The 22,891-nt window shown below is 37.7% G+C and overlaps 1 protein-coding gene across 2 annotated transcripts in view; it reads left to right on the plus strand.

The window, feature by feature from the left end:
- The window catches only part of LOC124556684 (palmitoyltransferase ZDHHC20-B), a 254,800-nt gene extending 236,873 nt beyond the window's left edge, over window positions 1-17,927 (plus strand). Inside the window, exons 8-9 of one of the 2 annotated variants that reach the window (XM_047130651.1) lie at window positions 3,711-3,791; window positions 17,696-17,927. In XM_047130651.1, coding sequence (XP_046986607.1) covers window positions 3,711-3,791; window positions 17,696-17,828 — 214 coding nt within the window. In that variant the 3' untranslated portion in view covers window positions 17,829-17,927. The remainder of the gene's footprint in view (window positions 1-3,710; window positions 3,792-17,695) is intronic. The other variant, XM_047130652.1, reaches the window with a different exon arrangement.
- The last annotated feature ends 4,964 nt before the right edge of the window (window positions 17,928-22,891 follow it).

Below are 22,891 nucleotides of genomic sequence, written 5' to 3' on the forward strand. Positions count from 1 at the left end.
TAATGTAGAAATTATCAAAGAAACTGTTGATAAGTCTGCTAGATATGTGGCCACTTGATTAAACCCATATGGAAGTGTTACAGAAATGCTAAGAAAGCTGGCATGGACTTAAGTAAAATTTCAGAGCTCTTAAAAGATGTTTAAAGCTACAACATCTGAAACAGACTGCAAAACAGTTCTGCAGCCTTCATATCCAATCTCTTGGGAATAGTATAGTAAGAAGATAAAATAGATGAGGGTGCATATGGAGCTACACTCATATTTCCTTCACACCATTTACAGCCTGCACAGAAAAGGTAGTGATGGTGTGAAGTACACTTTTCAGTTCTTTAGAGAAGTTATTTAGATGAAGAAAATGGTGTGATGTAAATTACATGAACAAAACATTAATGTTAGAGCTGATTTTGCTAAATTTTCTGTTAACCATGTTAATCCAAAGAAGCAGTTTCATCCAAAGAAGCAGCTTCAGTGTGGTGAGGAGCCCAAAACATGTGTTATTGACAATTGGAAAATTTTAATGTCATTCAACAAGTCTACTTTCACAACTGATGTGTGGGTTAGTGATGACTGAAATGGAGGTGGGGTAGCTGTTGTTGTACTTTCCACTCATGACCTATACCCATTTCCACAAATTTACAGGCAGTATTGTCCCCCAAGACCATAGACCAAAGAAGTTTCATACACACTATTAATCGACTCCCTGTAGTCTCTACTCTTCTTTTTGCGAACTTGGGTATGAACAATGCATTTTGTGCTCTCAGTACACCTTCCCAATAGGTAGGGTAGTCATGAGTTTCTCTATTTCAGTAGGGCCGAGTGAAGTAGTGCGATGTTTAAGACACTAAACTCACTTTCAGGAATAATGGGCTTCACATACCCATCTGGACATCCATTTGAAGGTTTTCTACGGTTCCTGTAAATTGGTCAAGGCAAATGCTGGAATTGTTCCTTTCAAAAAGGTATACCAGTAGCCTTGTGCATAGACTCCAAAGTACTTGTCTGTGATGAAACATTAAGCAGTAATCTATCTTCTTTTAATTCAGTAGATGTTAACAGATAGAGCAGTCCATATAAGAAAGATAAAGAAGTAAGCATCCAGAATATGGTGAAACATGTCACCAGGATCTAAGCTATTGAAGTAGTCATCCCATAATACTTATAAAAGCCCATGAAGCAACCTGTTACTCAGTAGAATCAAATGTCTGTCTGCAGTTGTATGAGAAGAGACACTGGGACTGATTGTGACTGTTGCAGTATTTTAAGGTTGCACCTTAAAATTGACTTACAAATAGTCACAGAGACTAAAAGGCAGTTATTTTAAGAGTTCCTCAACTCAATAATTTTTTAAGCAGTTTTAAAGAAGTATGTGGAGTATTTCTGGCAAATGTAGTGGCCCACTTATAACTAAGTACCAACACAGGGGTGCCTCCTAACTAAACTTTGAGATGTAGGTGAGTCAGAAGGTGAAACCTTCTTCACCATTGCTGTCACAACACTCCAGCACTCATTCTCCCTTCACCATCGAGCTGCTATAGGCAGTATTGGTTGTGGCAGTAATATTGATAGAAACAGTGTAAATGTGTTTTTCTTATGTAAACAGTTTTTAGCATTGTATGAGGCACAAGATATTGCACCATCTTCTGACTGAATAAGATGGTGTTATGGTGGAGCATCCTAATAATGGATTTCAAGTGATCCTGCTAAACTTTTTAATGCAGTTTTCTGGACATGCGGTAGTGTCAAATCTTGGAAGTAAATGACTTCGCTTCTGCTATTAAAATTAAAAAAATAAGTTGTGCATGAACTAGTAGCTATAGCTGCAACACTAATTAAACATCTATGTAAAACCACAGAGCACATTATTAGTTGAGAATTTAGTGTTTCAATTCTATGTATATGTGTACTTGTCAATACTAGATTAGAGATTCCCTCATCACTGTATAATTAGTTCCTCCCTAAATTTGTATCACAAAGAAATCATGCTGACTTCTCAGGTTTTCTTTTTGGCCCATGTCTTGTTTCATCTCCTTAATATGACAGTCGGGAATCTCTCAATACTAGAAGCAGTAAATAGTGAAAAGTTTGTTGCTACAGACCAAAAGTGAGACATAGAGGCTTGATTCATTTAAGTACATTTCTTACACAATACTATTTTTTCTCACTAATGTTTTTAGCTGTTGTGGGCTTGCTTTGGCAATTACTTGTTCATTCCCATGCCTTTGGCACTCTTTTATCTTTATTCAGGAAAATCTCCTTCCCTACATGATTATGTTAAGGTTGTTCTTACTCTTTATTTACTTGAAACACAGTACCCTTTGTCCAATTAACTGCTATCATAGAAAATGATGTGATGAGCATTGCAGAGTCTTTGATAGTACAAAAAATTATTTTCATAGTTATGTACTACTTTAACTTACAAATCTAACTATTGCTAGTAGTACAATGGACCAAACATGATCAGGCCAAGATAAAAAAAGAGAGGGGATAGCTCAAAATGCAGATGGAAGAGTGTACAAAAATAATTTTTAAATTCATTGTTTTTACTTCTGAGAAAGAGCACCATCTTCTGTAAATATGTTGCAATGGAACCAAATTCAAAAATATCACAGGAAGAATTAATTTCAAGTATTAAAACGTTACGCTTTATTGGTTTACCAGCATGGAAAGTTACAGCAAAAGGACATAATTAGCCAAAAACACACCATTGACACAAATGTGCATAAAATCCCAAACTGCTGAAATTATATCATTGTTAAATGAGTTTGCTTTTCCCCATAGCTTTAGGAAAAAGAATTCAGAATAGTAACAGAATGTTTAGCAGAAGTGTGTGTTTTAAAGGCAAAAACAAACCGTAACCAATCATAAATTACTCTCACTATCAGTCTATTACAATTGTATTTATTTTCATCACTTTGCAGTGTTTCATTTGTTTTCTATTTTGCCTCTTTCTGTTTGTTTAATGCTTACATCATCTTATTCTGTTAGGAAACCTACAAACATTCTAATTCCAGTCTGACCTTCATATTCTGTCTCTGACAACTCCACCAAATGCACTACTTGACTTTTACATCCAGGTTCCTCACAGGCACCCATAGATCTTGAGTACTGGGTTATTAACAATCAAAAATGAGTACTGGGTTATTAAGAATCAAAGTCCATTCCATTTAGCTTCCACAATTAATGTGTGTTGGTCACCAGCTCAAAATGTGTGCAATTGTATAGTCTTCATGTGTGTTATCCTACCAATCAAGACAATGATCTGACAAATATAATTTTCAGTTCATTTATTGTCAGTATTTCATCACTGTTATTGTTCTTGCTTACAGTTTATGTTATTTTGCTTTTATATATATAATTGTTTGTTTGTTTGTGTGTGTGTGTGTGTGTGTGTGTGTGTGTGTGTGTGTGTGTGTGTGGAGTGGCTTGAACTGCCTGAATTAATGGCTTTTCTTTGTGGCACATTGTTTTACAGTATTCATCATTATTGAGTCATGTACTTATTGTAGTGCTTAGTAGTGGCATCGGTGGGATACTTGGGCACTTCGTATACCAGAATTTGCTGCTCTCTGGTGACAAAAGAATTTTATTGTGCCAAGGGCTGTGTTATTAGATGTCACAATGATTGTGATGTTTCTTTCATACACTTAATAGGACCACTGAAAGTGTTTCTTGGACAGATATTTAGAGATAAGGTGGTGCTTCTGTTTTAGTCTGGGCGATGGTGTGGTTTTTCCAGTCCGGGCTCAGCACCAACCCAGCTCATACAACTCGATGGGCAGTACACAGACCAGGTCAGAAACATATGCTTTGTAAACAGCTTTAGCATGTTTCCCTGTGTACTCCAAGTCCTATGGTATGTCACCTTCAGTTTCATGTGTCACTAATATAGCATCGGTAGTGCCAGTGCCAGTGCCAGTGCCAGTACTGCCTGTAGACAAGATGCAGTTGTGCTGAATGATCCTAATACTACGTTTGTACTTCAGGGAGTACTCATTTGAGAGTACCATATTATCATCATACTCCATATGGTTTGACATTTTTTGTTGTCAAATGATTCATAGACTTTGTGGATGGGTTTAATGAACCAGCAGAGGTTTTGTACACAACTACTGTGAAAGATAATATTAGAGTGTCACTTTTAAGTTACAGTTTATGCAAGGAAGTAGTTACCTAATACTGCATAATTATTTATGCCTGCAATACAATGAAGCAAACTACAAACTTAATGTGATAGATGTCTATTTTAAATGCATCAGTGTGAAATGCAACCCTGTATATGATGCATGTTTTTCTCTTGGCATTAATATCTCTGCTGCTTGTTGTTGTATAATGATGACATTTTGAGATACAAAAGCATTGAGCATGTTGTGACCAAAAGAAGCAAGTGTAGAAGCAGTTAATCCATACCATACATCATGCATGTTGAATACAGTTTTCATTTCAAAAAGCATTAAAATATGATGCAGCTGTTACTAGCTTAACATTTAGTTATCTTTAAATTTGTGTAGAATTTTGTAATTTTTTTCTAATAACAAAGTCAACTGCTTTATATGTTAGTGTATTTCTGTATCTTTCAAAATTTGGTGCAGAGCCATAAAGTACACAAAAATTAAAATTATTGCCAGTGATATTCAGTTTCTTCTTATTATCTTGATATAATCTTCTTGTATAGTGAGCTCTATTCATTCTGCAGATTTGCATGACTCTTTCAAACAAACCACTCCAAACTGCAGTTTTCTTCATGTCTATAAAGAATCATACAAGAACACATTAATATGAGCAGATGCTCCAAAATGGTACAGTTTTGTAAGTTCAATCATTGGAAACATTGTAGTGATACTAGGAGCACCTGTCTTATGTCAGTTCACCAAAGGGAACACATCAGTGTTTTAGATGATATTGTGAAAACACTTTGATGGAAAACAGAATCTGCTGAAATACTGTAATAGTATCACATCACAATATGGTAGCTTGCTCAAGAACCATGTAAAGAAAAATGTGCTTGTCTCAAAAAAATTATATTCTCCATTACAAATCCAAACACTTGATGCACTATTAAAGAAATATGCACAAAGTAAATCATACTTCTATTTACTGGGTATATAAACTATAATGTTTCCCACTATAACATAGTCTATTCATGACCATATCTGAATTGTCTTTCATGTCTTTCTTCAACCTAGTCTACCAGGTGTACCGGTATGAAATGAGCGTTTTTGTGAAAATGAAAAACTAATTTGGAATTGAAAAGTAATAACATTTTATTCGAAGTACTGACCATTGCTTTCTATACATTTCGACCACCTTTCTGGCAATTTGTGGACACCACGCAAATATAAATGTTCGTCTTTTGAAGCAAATCAGTCAGACACCCAATTTTCGACTTTTTCGTAGGAATATAAGTGTTCCTCAGCCAATGCGTGTCCAATTGATGAAAACAAATGATAGTTGGAAGGGGCCAAGTCTGGTGAATACAGCGGGTGGGGTAGCAGCTCCCAGCCAAGTGTTTTGATTGTATCCTGAACCAGTTTTGCTTTGTGTGCAGGTGCATTGTCGTGTAAAAAAATTACTTTGCCATGTCTTCTGCCCATTCTGGTCTTTTTTTGATCAATGCATAGTTCAAATTGATCATTCGTTGTCTGTAGCGATTAGTATTCACAGTTTCACTGGGTTTTAGAAGCTCATGATACACCACACCTTTCTGATCCCACCAAACACAGAGCATTGTCTTCTTGCCGGATCGATATGGTTTTGCACACGATGTTGATGGTTGTCACAGATTAACCCACGATTTTTCCCATTTAGGATTCTTAAAATAAATCAATTTTTCATCGCCATTAGCATTTCGGTGCAAAATTGATTTCCTTTCATGTCTTTGAAGCAAAATTTGACAAATGGTTTTTCGGTTTTCTGTCTGTCTTTCATTCAATTCATGTGGCACCCATTTTCCACACTTGTGGATCTTTCCCATAGCTTTCAAACGGTCAGAAATTGTTTGTTGTGCAACATTTAGCATTGCTGTCATTTGCTTCTGCCTCAAAGTATCATCTTCATCCAATATTGCTTGCAATTTGGCGTCTTCGAACTTTTTTGGTGGTCTTCCACGTTCATTTCTTACATCAAAATCATTATTTCTGAACCTTTGAAACCATCTTTTGCATGTTGCTTCTGATAGAACATGATCACCATATGGCTCGACAAGCATTTGATGCGACTCTGCACCACATTTTTTCAAATGAAAACAGAAAATTAATGCTTTCCGCAAATCATCACTTTCTGTTGAAAATTTGACATTCTTAACATGATGAAAACATATGATGTTGTTTGTTCCATGACTTGATGTATACTAAATATCTTTGACAGATGTCATACCAACCAAAAAATAAATAAAATAAAATAAATTGAGGCTCGTTCACAACAAATGTTCCGTATCGACAGATTTGTATCTTAATGCTCAGTTCATACCGGTACACATGGTACTTGTAGATCTACATCTAAACTCCACAAGCCACGTTCCAGTATATGGTGGAGTGTAGTTCATGTACCAGTGTCATTTGCCCCCCTTCTATGTTACAGTTACACATAGTGTGTGGGAAGAAATACTGTCAATACCCTGTATGAGCTCAAATTCCTCTTAATTTCACATTCATAGTCTTTTCATGGGATATATATATATATAGGGAGAAGCAATATGTTGGTTTACTATTCGGAGACCAGATTCCCTTGGAATTTTAACTCTAAATCACACCATGATGAATCAGTATCAGAATTTGCTGCTGCCGGAGGTGGGTGAACATTTTGTGACTTTCATGCTTTATAAATGAACCCATGATAAGATGTGCTTTTCTTCTTGAAAATTCCTGTACTCCCTCTACCAGTTGTTCCTGGTAAGAAACGTAGAGTGAGGAACAATACTTGGATATATGTTGAAGGAAGGTTTCTATAAGATACCTCTTCTTTGGGCGGACTATTTTTCCTGAGGATTCTTCCAATGAATATCAGTCCAGCATCTGCCTTTCCTAAAATTAGTTTTATATGGTCCTTCTGCTTTAAATAGCACTATGCAAATAGTCCCAGACGTTTAATAGAAGTTGTTTTTCCAGTAACTTTTTAGTAATTGTGTAATCAAACAATAACTGGTCTTTCTGCCTAATTATGTGTGATATTTCACATTTGTTTGTGTTAGGGCCAGCTGCCAAAACCTGCACAAAGTATTGATCATCAGAAAGTCTTCCTGAGCTTTTCTGCAGTTTTATGCCATTGTGACTTTTCTGTATACATCAGCATATCCACAAACAGCCGTATGGCATTCCCGACGATATGTACTATGCTATTTATATGTGCTGTGAACAGTTATGGTCCTACAAATGTGCTCTTCAGGTACGCCCAAAGCTAGTTTTATATCTGAAGATTTCTGTACATTAAAAATTAACTGCTGTAAACTATTCAGTACAACCATGGAGCTGGTCTTATATTCTGTATACTTTTATTTTGTTCACTTCATCTTTGTAAAATCAGGTCCATTTCCTTTCGTCTAAGAGTGATTTTAGTTCATTTCATATCTCACAGTCACGCATTTTGATATCTGTGATTTTGATGTTCACAAACTGCCTACTGGCTTCTGTCTCGGGTTCTTCGGCCGACGTTCATTTAATGATTTTTCTGACGTTTCGCCAGCACGAGTGGCTGGCATTGTCAAAGCTTCACCCTCCATTGCCGGTGGTGAACTGGAGCCGAGCTCGCGGGCACAGACTATATGTACCTGGCGCGCCAATGTCGGAGGGCTTCTCCGTGGTCATTTCCGGTGCGGTTCTCCTCTTGCTACCTGCGACGGTCGTTTGCTGCAGTACGGGAAGCCAGGATCCGTTTACCTTAAGGCCTTCCTCTTTCTTGTTCAAACTGTTCGCGTGTTTTTGTATTTCCACAGCTTCTCTGAACAAGCACATGTGATAGTGTTTCTCTACAGCCAGAACTTCCGTGGCGGCGAATTTTATTACGTGGTCGGTCTCATTCAGTGCATGCTCTGCCACGGCCGATTTCTCCACCTGCCCCAACCTGCAATGTTGCTTGTGCTCTTTGATCCTGGTGTTAATGGATCGTCCAGTCATTCCAACATAAACTTTTCCGCATGTGCATGGTATACGGTATATTCCCGACATTGCAAGTGGGTCTCTTTTCTCCTTCGCCGATCTAAGACACTCTTTGATGTTCCTTGTCGATTTGAAAATTGTCTTTACACCATGTTTGTGCAATATACGGCCGATTCTGTCCGTCACTCTGGGAATGTAGGGCAGAAAGGCCGTACCAGACATTTCTTTTTCTGGTTCCTTACTTCGCCGAGTGTTTGGCTCTGTTACACTTGCTCCTCGGGACAGTTTCCAGGTATTGCATTTCTCGTTTGAGGTGTTGCAGCTCACATATTCGTCCTGCTCTCATTACGAGTGTACTAATCATGCCTCTTTTCTGGCTCGGGTGGTGGTTTGACAGTTTGTGCAGGTATCGGTCCGTGTGTGTCAGTTTTCGATACACTTTGTGTCCCAGGTTTTCGCCGTCCCTTGTGACCAACACATCTAGAAATGGCAGTTTCTTGTCCTTTTCTACTTCCATGGTAAATGCTATGTTGGCATGGAGGCTGTTCAAGTGTCTTAGGAAGTCACCGAGCTGTTCTTCAACATGGTTCCACACCACGAAAGTATCATCGACGTATCTGTACCACACCTTAGGTTTGCAAGTCGCCGAGTCCAGTGCCTGTGCTTCGAATTGTTCCATGAAGAAGTTGGCCACCACTGGACTGAGAGGACTACCCATGGCGACGCCTTCCAGCTGTTCGTAGAAATCGCCATTCCACGTGAAATAGCTCGTGGTGAGACATGCATGGAAGAGCTTTCTGATGTCTTGTGGGAAAATGGAACCGATGTGCTCCAGAGCATCACTGAGTGGCACTTTCGTAAATAACGAAACAACATCAAAACTGACCAGGATATTGTTTGGTGCAAGTTTCAGTTCCTTCAGCTTCTCAATGAAATGTCCATAGTCCTTAATGTATGTGTCGGTCTTCCCCACGTGTGGCTGGAGCAGAGAGGCCAAGTGTTTTGCCAGTTTATATGACGGTGATCCAGGAGTGCTAACGATCGGTCTCCGTGGAACGTTGTTCTTATGGATCTTATACCTATGGAGGACATCATTGCCAACACTGAAGCAGCCATTCGGACCCTTCGCTGTGAAAGGGCGGAGGAAATACGCACTGAAGCAGCCAGGATACTGCGCCGAGCAAAGCCACCAGCTTGCAACCTGAAGAGAGAGGAGGCGCAAGCCATTAAGAATCTCAACGCTGACAAGAGTATATTGGTACTGCCTGCCGATAAGGGGAATGCGACCATCGTAATGAAGACCGAAGATTATGAGCAAAAGATCCGAGACCTATTAGATCCGATGACGTACCAAAAACTAAGCGCAGATCCGACGCAGCATATCACACAGAATACGAATCGATTAATCGAGGCGTCTTCTCTGCCGGCGGACATACAGAGAAACCTGCACAACACAGAAGCCCTACCACCTTGGCTGTATGGATTACCCAAGATCCTTAAGATCAACGTTCCACTGAGACCGATTGTTAGCGCTCCTGGATCACCGTCATATAAACTGGCAAAACACTTGGCCTCTCTGCTCCAGCCACACATGGGGAAGACCGACACATACATTAAGGACTCAGGACATTTCATTGAGAAGCTGAAGAAACTGAAACTTGCACCAAATGACACCCTGGTCAGCTTTGATCTTGTTTCGTTATTTACGAAAGTGCCACTCAGTGATGCTCTGGAGCACATCGGTTCCATTTTCCTGCAAGACATCAGAAAGCTCTTCCATGCATGTCTCACCACGAGCTATTTCACGTGGAATGGCGATTTCTACGAACAGCTGGAAGGCGTCGCCATGGGTAGTCCTCTCAGTCCAGTGGTGGCCAACTTCTTCATGGAACAATTCGAAGCACAGGCACTGGACTCGGCGACTTGCAAACCTAAAGTGTGGTACAGGTACGTCGATGATACTTTCGTGGTGTGGAGCCATGGTGAAGAACAGCTCGGTGACTTCCTAAGACACTTGAACAGCGTCCATACCAACATAGCATTTACCATGGAAGTAGAAAAGGACTAGAAACTGCCATTTCTAGATGTGTTGGTCACAAGGGACGGCGAAAACCTGGGACACAGTGTGTATCGAAAACTGACACACACGGACCGATACCTGCACAAACTGTCAAACCACCACCCGAGCCAGAAAAGAGGCATGATTAGTAGGCTCGTAACGAGAGCAGGACGAATATGTGAGCCGCAACACCTCAAACGAGAAATGCAATACCTGGAAACTGTCCTGAGGAGCCATGGGTACTCCACAAATCATATTAGAAGTGTAACAGAGCCAAACACTCGGCGAATTAAGGAACCAGAAAATGAAATGTCGGGTACGGCCTTTCTGCCCTACATTCCCAGAGTGACGGACAGAATCGGCCGTATATTGCACAAACATGACGTAAAGACAATTTTCAAACCGACAAGGAACATCAAAGAGTGTCTTAGATCGGCGAAGGAGAAAAGAGACCCACTTGCAATGTCGGGAATATACCGTATACCATGCACATGCGGAAAAGTTTATGTTGGAATGACTGGACGATCCATTAACACCAGGATCAAAGAGCACAAGCAACATTGCAGGTTGGGGCAGGTGGAGAAATCGGCCATGGCAGAGCACGCACTGAATGAGACCGACCACGTAATAAAATTCGCCGACACGGAAGTTCTGGCTGTAGAGAAACACTATCACACATGCTTGTTCAGAGAAGCTGTGGAAATACAAAAACACGCGAACAGTTTGAACAAGAAAGAGGAAAGCCTTAAGGTAAACGGATCCTGGCTTCCCGTACTGCAGCAAACGACCGTCGCAGATAGCAAGAGGAGAACCGCACCGGAAATGACCGCGGAGAAGCCCTCGGACATTGGCGCGCCAGGTACATATAGTCTGCACCCGCGAGCTGGGCTCCAGTTCACCACCGGCAATGGAGGGTGAAGCTTTGACAATGCCAGCCACTCATGCTGGCGAAACGTCAGAAAAATCATTAGATGAACGTCGGCCGAAGAACCCGAGACAGAAGCCAGTAGGCAGTTTGTCAACAAGTGGCCACGAAAGCCTCAACAATTTTATATTTTGATGTTCACCTGATTGTTTAAAGGAGGAACTGTAGTATGATCTTCATCAGTGAATGAATGATTTCAGAATATTCTTCAGCTTGCCCACCCCCCCCCCCCCCCCCTCCCCACTTGGGGTTGTTTCATATTATGTATTGGCTACATTTTATGTCAGTCTGTCATAATTTTGTTTCTTATACCTGGACTTTTACTGTGTATTGTACAGGATGGATCACTTAAACCTTTGAGCAGTCTTATTTCTTGAACATTGAAAGATGTTGAGACATGGTTTTGGTAAGTGATCACAGGTAGAGGGGCACATAATTTTGTTTTGTGGGTAATAATCTTAATTATTGTATGAATCAAGATTGCAAAGTAAGAATAATAATTTTAAATGGAACAACATAATTTTAAATGGGATTTGAAAAGATAAGTTCAGTGAAATAACAGTTGTAAATGTTAATGTTAAAACTTTTCACTGAAGTATCCAAGAAATGTGCATTGACTCTTGTGATGTAAACACTGCCAAGTAGGGCTCTCACCTGAGTCTACATTGTAATATGCAGCAAGAAGATGGACCTATGTTATTAATAGTCACATTCATTTCTAACAAAATGACCTATTTCAGCTAGCATCAGTCATCCTCAGATCATAAAGTGCATGGCATGGCTCGATCCCACTACAGCGGTGATCACATTGTGTCAGTCAGTTTGAATAACAATTTGGTTTCTCCAGTGGTGGAATTGTACCACGTCCTGCACTTTGTGATCTGAGGCTGTCTAACACTAGCCGAAACCAGCCATTTCATTATAAATAAATGTGATCGTGTGAGATAATTAAATTGTTTTCAAAACAATAACTCACTGTGGTCCCCTGCTCAACAGAAATATTGTTCTTTCCTGTATATATTACCACTTGGTCATACATTATATAACAAAGATACAAGGTCAGGTATGATTGCCGTAAATGGAGCAGCTTTACACCAACTTCTATTGCATCAGAAGGGGCATAGGAAAACTACTTCAAATGTGTGTGTATATTCATGTTTAAGTAACAATTTTTGTGGAAACAAGTTAACAGTCAAAAGGCTTGATACAATGATGGAGCCAGACATGGAAGCCCTACTAGGTGGTGGTTACACTGCAATAGCTGATTCTGGCTGCCTTGCCATTCACATTTTTTGATATTTTTGTGAAAACTTTCAGCACCAACATTAACCCAAGTGTTATATCACTGAACTTGTCTTTTTAAGAACTTTTGAATGTTGTAAAGTTCATCATTTAAAAAGCATTACTTGCCTCAGTATGTCACTTGATATAGAGTTAATACTATAACATGTACAACAGAATCACATGACCATCTGCTTACTAAAATTTGTGAAAAACCTCTTTCCAATATCTCATACCATCAACAAAGTAAAAGGAGTGCAAATTGTAGATCCTTCACTCTGAATATCACTAGTATTCAACATACATCAGATAATTTAAAGGGCTGGTTCATAAGTCATGCTACATGAATTACATCTTTCAAAACAGATGTAGCAAGGAAAAATATATATGTAAGGTGATTCCATGGATGATATAAACTTTCAGGGATAATGGAAAAGGGTGATAGTATCAATTTGAGGTAATGAACGCTTGTCTGGAAACAGCAGAGTTGCAAATTATAAGCAAAATGTTTCTGGTACCTCTGATAGTGGAGCTCTTTTCTCTTTGCTTTCCGTATTTTAGTAGGAGATAGTATGGACAGAAACAAAAGCAAAAATTGTCAAGTAAACATTGGGCTCTAAAATGCATACCTTAGGAGTTATTAGCACTTTTTCAGTAGAGGAGATGTGTTTCACAGTAATTTTGGTCCATACTACCACCTCTCAAGATATGGAAAGCGAAGAAGAGGAGGTTGACTGTCAGTGGTATCCAAATGATCTTTGCTTGTAACTTTTGACTTGGTCATTTCCCAGCCAGAGGGCCTTGCCCCAAATTGATACATGTACCCTTCTTCATCAACCATGAAAGATTTTATCAGTCATTGTGCTAACCAGCACTGTCACCAAATTAGATTGTAGTTGTAAGAGAAAATTGCAGTGAATGACCAAGAACTACATAAACAACAAATATTGTTTTATTGTGGACAAAATTGACACAAGTGTTTCATACATCTGGCATCATGTAAAATATAATCCCAAATCCCCCATATTTTTTTGCCAGTGGTGATGCAATGTGTGTTTTCGAAGTCCACTTTTGTGCCTGTTTTAGTTGGTGGGACACTCCATCTGCACACGTCATCAGAATCAGAATACTGTCACAACGGAAGTATCCTTATGCACAACTGAGAGTGGTGACAGAGTGGTGAAGACACTTGACTTGTATTAGGGAGGGCTGGAGTTCAAATCCTTGCCCAGGCATCCAGACTGCAATTTTCTGGGTTTTCCTAAATCAAATATCAGGATGATTCATAAAAGGATGTGACCAGTCCTTCCCTGGGCTGAGCTTGTGCTCCACCTCTAATGACCCCAGTCATTGACAGAATGTTGAAGTTTCATGTTACTTCCTTTCTTCATTATGCATAGATAATGCAGTCACACTTCTAGAACATGTGCATCATTGTTCAGTAGCACCCTCTAACATCACCACTGGTGTCCACTCTGAGTCTGGTAAAGTTAGTCTATGTAGCCACATTTGAAGATGTCAGTTCAATCTGCTTCAGCCTGATATGAGACAACACTCACATTCGGTGTCTATACTGTTAATGTGTATGACAGAACAGTCATTTCAGGCTCGAAAACTGCAAATCTTACATATGATAGCAATTTGACTTACATTCAGTTTGAAACATGATGAGCTTATAGTTTCATGTGCATGTTCTATTAACTACACACCAGTGTTCATAGGTAGCCTCTTTTAGTGGCATTTAGTAGTTTACGACACACATTTTCAAGTGTATTTGCTGCATGTACTATATTTTCATCTGTATGGAAGACATAATGCCATTCCAACTTGTGAAACAGTCTCTGTACATTGACTGCAGCATTTCAGGAATATGTAAGTGGCATTTTAAGAAGCTTGTTAGAAATGTTAACATGCTCTTGAAGAACTTAGATGCCAGTCTGTTATCATTAATCCCCTAAAATCCTGGGTCATGAGGTCGTATTGTGAGCCTTAAGGACAATGAAATTACTGTATTGTATTAGTTTATTGTGTTGTAATTGAAGGTACAGGAAAGAGCCACATCAAAGAAACTTTTTGAAATTTTGATAGCAAGAATTGAAATCCAACATTTGGAATGTAAGTAAGGCTTACCAAGTTGTCTATCTGTACAAGGACATACACACAGTTGTGATAAATTCCATACAGTGCATATGTCTTAGACTCTTATAAATACATTTATTGTATGTTAAGTCTCATATAGCACTTTACTGTGCTAAAATAAAAACTTTTCATGCATATAACTATTTGTAGGGCTATCATCCAAGGGCTTCACAGGCACATATATTGTCCTTTATATTATACCATTACTCCCATTCCATTTTGTGACTTAATAACCTGGATGAAAAGCTTAAGACGACATTGTTATTAATGTAGGTACACCATGATCATTATTCGCCTTGTGATTTTGTTGCGCCTCGTACACACTGTCTCTCGTGTTTAACAGCTGACAAAGTGTGTAGTTGTCTATTAGTCATGTCATTTGGATCCTTTTTAATTTTAATCATTTCCCTTAGTTTGCATTTCAGTATCTTTCTCTTCCTGTAGTATGGACATCTTGACATTCAACATCTTTCCCAGTCATTCTGATTGTTTAGCTGTAGCTAGTTTTCTGTAGTGTTTTAGTCTCAGATAACACTTCTGCTCCACCACGCAGGTGCTAATAATCTCATACTTTTACCTTTGTAGACATCCCAATACATGATGCCCACCTTGTAAATCCATACTGGTGAGAGTGAACCATGGCTCTTTTGTTGATCTTGCTAGACTACTGATTTTGCAGCTGCAGTGAAAGATTGCTAATTCTCAGCTGATCGCTATCACACAACACTAGGATCCCTTTATTTATTTATTGTTCAGGTAACTCAATATATACCAGATGTAGCCTCTTCAAGTTATTAAATACATTTTAAGAGGTGTTTTTATGCATCTCTGTCCAGTGCTGTCTTCTGCCAGTTGAGTTCTTTGTCCCAGCGATCAGGTGGTCTCCCTAGTGGTCTTCGTTTTTCTCTGGGACTCCACTCTAAAACTGATTTTGTCCATCTTCCATCCTTCATTTGTGCAATATGTTCTTCCCATGTTGTTCTCATCTAAATTATTATTTGCCATTTTGATGTCATTGTAGCAACTGCACCACATTTTGTACAACTCAATGTCAGGTTTGACACAATACCTTTATGAAGATGCTGATTCTCACCCAAAGATACGGCACCACCACATATTCTGCACACAGTATTTTTGGAAATGAAATCACAGAGCATGCTAAGGTTCACCATAATATTTCCAAACGAATGTTCATCTCCACAATCTGACTGGGAGGAAATGCCTTGAAGACACTGCAGTTTCTTTCTTGATGTGCTGATTTTCTTTATGTCTAACATTCTTGGGTCCTTGACCCACTAACCTCATTTATCTTTACGTATTTAATTCCTCTTAATTTTAATTTAGGTAAGAATTTCTTTATTTGCGACATTTTTATGAAAACACGCAGAACCAAAGGAAATACAAATCAACACGTACTTCACTCACAACAAACTTCACTAAGTACAACCATTAACGTTTGGAAACAACAAACACGATCAGAAAAAATAGTATCGATCGTAGATACAAGGTAGGAAACATTGAAGTGATAAAACAATAGAAGCATGAAATAATATACAAGGAGTAAAAAAATGCTGTGCATTATCTCTGCATGGCGCAAAAAGGAAGACATGGCATTTAAATGCCAGATTGCACAGAGTGTCAGGAAAACCACCGTACCTCATGAAAAAATTGTTGTATTTATATAAAACAAAAACTGTTTCATGCAGGAAAGACGAGGCCCACTTGCCCTCTGTCTCCCCTTAACTACAGCACTTTGCATTTTAATTTATCCAAACTCATAGATGTAAAAACTCTTGACACTGGTGAAAAATAGTATAACTTATTGTTCCTGTTTACAAAATAACATTCTTTTGCAGAAAATCATATGTTCTTGCCAAATTAACAATCTGCAGTTCATTCATCTTGTAGCACAAAACTGAACTAAATGTCAACAAATACGTGAAACTCAATCAAAAGTATGCAAAGTTTCAATTATCTTTATGTAAAAATATCATCAGCAGCCTCTGATTTTGTAAATAAAACAACAGGAATGGAAATATAAAGCTGTAATGTGTGTTTATGTGTTTCTGTTGAAGTTGCCCAACTTGGACAACTCAATGGCAGTATAGTAAAACTAATTGTTTTACTAGTGTCATTTTCCCAATATGCTACAGGAGTCATTCACAGAATTGAAGTATAAAACTTGTTATCTATTGTAACTGTGAGTTAATTTCAGGTTCACTTTTATGAAGCTCATCACTTTTGGGGGAGGATTGGGTAAAGAAAATTTTGTCAGCAATAGATTTTGTAGATAGTGATGACCAACTCTTGCCCATTTTCAAATCAGGTGTCATATATGAAAGACAAAATGGCTTTCCCTTTTCTCAAGCCAACATAACAAAGTAAGTCCAGCTAATGCATGACTTACCTCATTGAGAGTAAGACAAGTGGCTTCCTGGACCACCCCAATATTATACATTGTAAACTGAGAATATTATGTTTAAAATGACACCCGTGATCTGTGTACTACCTGTCAACATATAATGCAATATAAAAGATTTAAGTTTGTCTAGAAATTTAAAAATCTCTTTCAACATTACGTCATGAGAAGCTTCATGAGTAGTCTGCTCCAGATCAGTGTATGCACATGAATATATGTATTGTCATGTCATCATTATTACTGTAGAAATTCTTCAAAATATTTTAAACTTTTCTAAGTTATTATCTATACAGTTGTGTCATGTATGAGGCTTAAAAAGAAAGATAGGTGATAGGGGCTGTAAGAAAAATGGAATTGTCAAGTTATCCCTCTTTAGACATCTGCTAAAAAAAAGGCACAATTTGTGGTTAAATTGCTTTGTCTTATACTGTTCACATGCTTAGATTGGATATTCATTTATTATTCAATATAATCTTAGAACACCTCAAAAAAACAACACACAATCATCTTGTGTGGCTTTTTTTATGCTTTTCTGCTTAGTGACTGAGATTCAGGTACATAGGCCTCCACTCATGAACAAAGTTAAATTTAGAATGCACTGATATGCTGTGAAATTCATTTACCACCTGCAAATTAGTGGCCCCCAGTATTGTGTTAGTACTCTAGTAATCAGTTTCCACCCCACTAATAAATTATAACGAAGGTCATGACACTATTTTTAATTGATTATTATATTCAGCCAAACACAGTTGTAGGCATTTATGGAAACCTTTTCCTCACAGGGACACACAGGATGGAACAGCATGTCAAGAAGGTTCAGCATTTTCAGACTCTCAAACAAGCAATAGAGGGGATTACCATGATCCTCATCACCACCATCCAAAACAGCCTCTGTGTGATCATACAGCAAATTGACATGCATTCTTTTCAGCATTTGATTAAGAAACTTTGTACCACATAACAAAAGTGCCAAAGGGAAATTGCAGGCAAGATAAAAATAAACTTTAAAACATATTTTGAATATTTTTTGAGATCGTCTGTTAAGTTCACAACAGCAGTTCATTATATCTTCTGCTGGACCATATTTGCATGATTGTGCTGCACTTTATTATGCTGTGTGTGTGTGTGTGTGTGTGTGTGTGTGTGTGTGTGTGTGTGTGTGTGTGTGTGTGTGTGTGCACACACATGTTCAGCTGTACACTTTTCACAACCTACGAAGCACTGTTACCTGTCATTGTTGTACATTAAGACCCAATAGTACCATGTAAATTTTAACTGAATTTAATCTCAACAGCAGTACGCGTTGTCTTGCCATGGCATTTGTGCAGAAATGCTGCAGAATACTTCAGCTACTCATATGTCCTAAATCCTTATTTTATGAAATATATTTGCAATCCATAAAAAGAGGTGTGTGGGGGAGGTTGGGGGTGCACGCAAATGTGAGATACAATTCTGTTGTGTGTGCTGTGAGCAACTTCCTGAATGAATGTGTTGTATGACTGTTGTATGCTACTGTGCCTTTTCGGTATATTATAAATTTGTCTTCAGTTCTTCTGCTAACTTTTTTTGTTAAACGCAGTTAAAATCTTATTTGCCAGTTTGATACCTCTCCATTTTTACAGAGTAGTATATCATGTTAGATCTCATTTTTAATGAATAAAATATTTGACTTTTATTTTTGTATCATATTATTTTTGTAATAAAAATTCAATGTTTTGTAAACTTATAAGGCAAGCTCAGATTAACAAAAATTGTTACAGAGCTTAACATGTAAGAGATGTACAAAGTCAATCATACCCAGAATTGAGACTTAAATTATGAATTATGTCCTAAAAGTTCTCTGTCTGACAAAGACTGTTCAGTGCCCATATTAAAATGAGATTTCTCCAAATTAAGCATCTGTATCAGCTTCAACCTATCATTTGATTTTAATCCTTGATCTTGCAGCTATATATTGTGATTTGGTAACAAAATGTAATATGTGGATAATCTGGCAAATGTAGAAGCGAAAGTTGTGCAGTTCAGTAGGAACTATTTGACATATATTCTCATGATGAAAGAAAACTTATTTGTTTGTAAGTTGTAATTGATTAGTCTAAATAGTATCCTTCTGTTTACACAGAAGTTATAACTTCCCAGTGATGCTTTTGCCATCATGAAGATAGTCTTTGAGCTCTACAATGTGAGAATATTGGAAAATGGCAGTTATGACTTTTGCAAAAAATAGATCATTGTTGCTTTTTTCAACTGCTTCCTTATCTCTGGCCTGTGATAATGAATCCATGTTTCATCCGCTATTATGAAATAATTGAGAAACTGGCTGAAATTAAATAAATCCAGACATTTTTAGTGCTGTTCATTTGTATGCAAGTTTTTGGTCAGTAGTTAACAAACATGGAATCTCTTGAGCAGAAAGGTTTTTTATACCCAAAACTTGGGATAGAATATGGTAGTCACAGCGTTTCAATATCCATTCAGTGTCAATGAGCTTGTGTATCTTCAGCTGTTGATGACTGAGTGCTGCATTGTGAATTTCTGCAACAGTCTTGGTGGTCATGCAGCTTTCTGAATGTCCCATGTGCCCGTTATTCGGCAGTGAGCACATGACCTCACTTACAGACTGTAACTCATTTCTTAACCTTAGCAAATAAAGGGAAATAATCCTTTAATTACAAGTCTACGTCCTCTTCTTTTAATATTCAGTGGGGTTAGATCTCTTAAAATTAAGTACTTTATCACAGCTCATAATTCAACGTTATCCATTTCACAAGAAAGCCTCTTTGTTTCTGAGTAACTATTGCAATATACATCAGTTTGAACCTGCTCGCTGTATTCACTTTCCTTGTGCAGTGTTTACCCCCCCCCCCTTTCACCACCTCCCTCCTCTTCCCAACATTACCAGATTGATTGTTCCTTGGCACCTCAGGACATGAACTATCAACCAATAGCTTCCTTTAGTCAAGTTGTACCATACATTTAACTTTTTCCTGAATTTGATTCAGTACCTCCTCAATAGTTATTTGACATACCTATCTAATCTTGCATCATTGTTCTGTAGCACCATATTTGAGAAACTGCTATTCTCTTCTTGTCTGAACTGCTTAGTGTCCAGGTTTTACTTCCATATGTGGCTGCACTTCAGATCAGTGGTAGTAAACCTGGCCTCTACCGCCCACTAGTGGGCGTTCCAGCTTTCATGGTGGATGCTAGGCAGCCGGAGTTTTAAAAACATTTTCATTAGATTATCAAAAAATTTTGATGTAAATTATTTTGTAAGTAATTATTATTACATGCTTTAACTTGCTATCAACTCGGCTTCATAAATTTTATGAAGTAAAGTTACTTCCTTGCTTTACAAATCACGTTAATCTGGAACCGGTGGGCGGTTAGAAAATTTTACTGCTAACACTGATACAAAAGTGGGCAGTACGTAAAAAAGGTTGACTACCCCTGCTCTAGCAAATACCTTCAAAAAAGACAACCTGACACTTAAATTTATATTAGATGTTAATAAATTCCTCGTTTACAGAAATACTTTTCCCTCTGTTGCCAGTCTGTATGTTATATTGTCTCTAATTTGGCTGTCATCAGTTATTTTTCTGCCCAAATCACAAAACTCATCTACTACTTCTAATGTCTCATTTCCTAACTTAATTCCTCAGTATCACCTAATTCAAGACGCTTGCAATACCAAGTCCTGTCCCATCTCTGACAGAATTACAGTGTCATTAGAAAACCTCAAAGTTTTTGTTTCTTCTCTCTAAACTTTAATTCTCTCTCCAATTTTCTCCTTGCCTTCCTTTGTCTCTTGCTCAGTGTATAGACCGATGCTACCTTCAGAGTTCTAAAGTGTGTGTTGTCAATATAGGTTTGCCGTTCCTTAATACATCTTCTAAAATAAGTCATAGGGTCAGTATATCCCTGCAAGTTCATACATTTCTCTGGAACACAAATTTATCTTCACAGAGGTTAGCTTCAACCTTTTCCATTCTTCTGTAAATAACTGATGTCAATAGTTTGCAACCATGACTCATCAAGCTGATAGTATTCACACCAGACAGTACCTACCTTCTTTAGAGTGTGAATTATTACTTTCTTCATGTAGTATAATGGTATTTTTGTCTACCGCATATGTCTTGCACATCATGTGAAATGGTTTTGTCATGGCTGGTATCTAATCAAGGGGCTTCATTTCCACGTAGATGTTTCAGTGCTTTGTCAAATTCTTCTCACAGAATCATATCACAGATCAAATCTTCATTTATTTCCTCTTTATTTTCTATGGCATTCCCTTCATGTTAATTTCCCTTGTATTGCCCTTACTGTATTTTTCTTCTAACTTTCTCATCTTTCCTTTCTTTGCTGCTTAATACTAGCTTTACATAGGCTCTTCTGTGTAATGTGCTGTCTCATTCTGAACTGTCAACAAATATTCGTTTATTCATACAACTAGAGATAAACTGATGCATCAGAAAAATGGATCATCAGTTATTAAAAGTAATTTTTTTACAGTATTTAGACACTAGACATACATACACACGCCAAAATCATATGATGTCAGTACAGTCATAGTAGCATTTTCAGTGTACCACATTTCTGAATGGTTGTTAGAGATTGACTTATCTAATTTTCACCATACGTCAGCTGAATCCATTCTGCTTCTGCAGGTTGTACTGGTACACTGAAGTATTTGTTTAACTTATTACCCTTATGTTCACAGTTGTCACGTTAGGCATAGAGCAATGTGAGCACAACATAAAGAAAAAAGTTAAGTGGAGTCAAAACTCGTGTTATTATTATGTATCCACATGGTTATTTATGAAGTTTTGCTGCAATAAAGTTTATTACCACCATTTACATCTTCTGAAATTTCAAATGTTATCAAAGGAAATCTGAAAATGTAAATGCCAGGTTTACAGAGTAGAGAGCCTTCAGTGTACCATCAGCACTGCGTAATAATATTTATTAGCAAATCCGGTTCAGTCACCCCCTCTGTTCAGCCCTGTGACTGTACCTTTCATTACACCACTTCAGTAACTGCTGATTTGGATGTTTCTGCTCAGTGATAGTGCACACCATCAGTTGAGTATCAGATATTCATTTACACCAAAATAATGGTAACATTCCATCTGTAATACCACCTGATGAAATCATTTGCTTTAAAGCATCTAATTTTAGAGTTCAGAATGTTCAAAACAATTCTTGCAGCTGACAGATATTATCGGAAGTATATGAAGTGAATATGATGACTCTCTTAACATGCAAATTTATAACAATGGTAAACAGGAAATAGTGTAAACTTATGCATATAATTGGAAAAATACTCTGAAATGTTCCAAGGGAAAGTCTTGGATATCAATGTTGTATTGGAGTTCTGAATATTGAATACATTTAGACCATAGTATGTAATATACATGCATAGTTACAGTATTCATCCCATGGAACATGACCTTTTTTTTAGATTTTAAATGATGCGCTAACACTATACTCAGCAATAATAGGAGAAAAGTGAGCATGTGAAAGTGGTGAACCTTATTTAAACATTGAAATGAGCTAGGTTACAACATGAGCGTAGATACACTTCGATGAATTAATGAAAAAGTGTGGTACATTTTTATAGGATGAATGTGTATTTTTTAAAGACGTTGATGAGTGAAATATTGTAGATACTCTTAACTGAAACAATCAGACCATTCTAAGTCGTATTGTTGCTTGGTGTGGCAACAAAAATCTGAATGTTTATTTTTGTGAATAAATTTTTGAGTCAGTGTTTCCAGTTATGTAATCATAAGTCTGCTTCGATTTTGTTGATTGTAAGTTGTGATAGTGAAAGCTATTGAAATTCATTGTTATTGTATTCATTGTAGACTGAATAAAAGAGTGAAACTTTTTTCCCAATAACAGAAATCCAAAAACGTCAAGCTGCCTATGATTTGTTTACCTTTTCTTTCAATTTATACCTCTCATTCTGTACAACT

Source organism: Schistocerca americana, chromosome X (assembly GCF_021461395.2).
Source record: "Schistocerca americana isolate TAMUIC-IGC-003095 chromosome X, iqSchAmer2.1, whole genome shotgun sequence".
In the NCBI taxonomy this organism is placed as follows: Eukaryota; Metazoa; Arthropoda; class Insecta; order Orthoptera; family Acrididae; genus Schistocerca; species Schistocerca americana.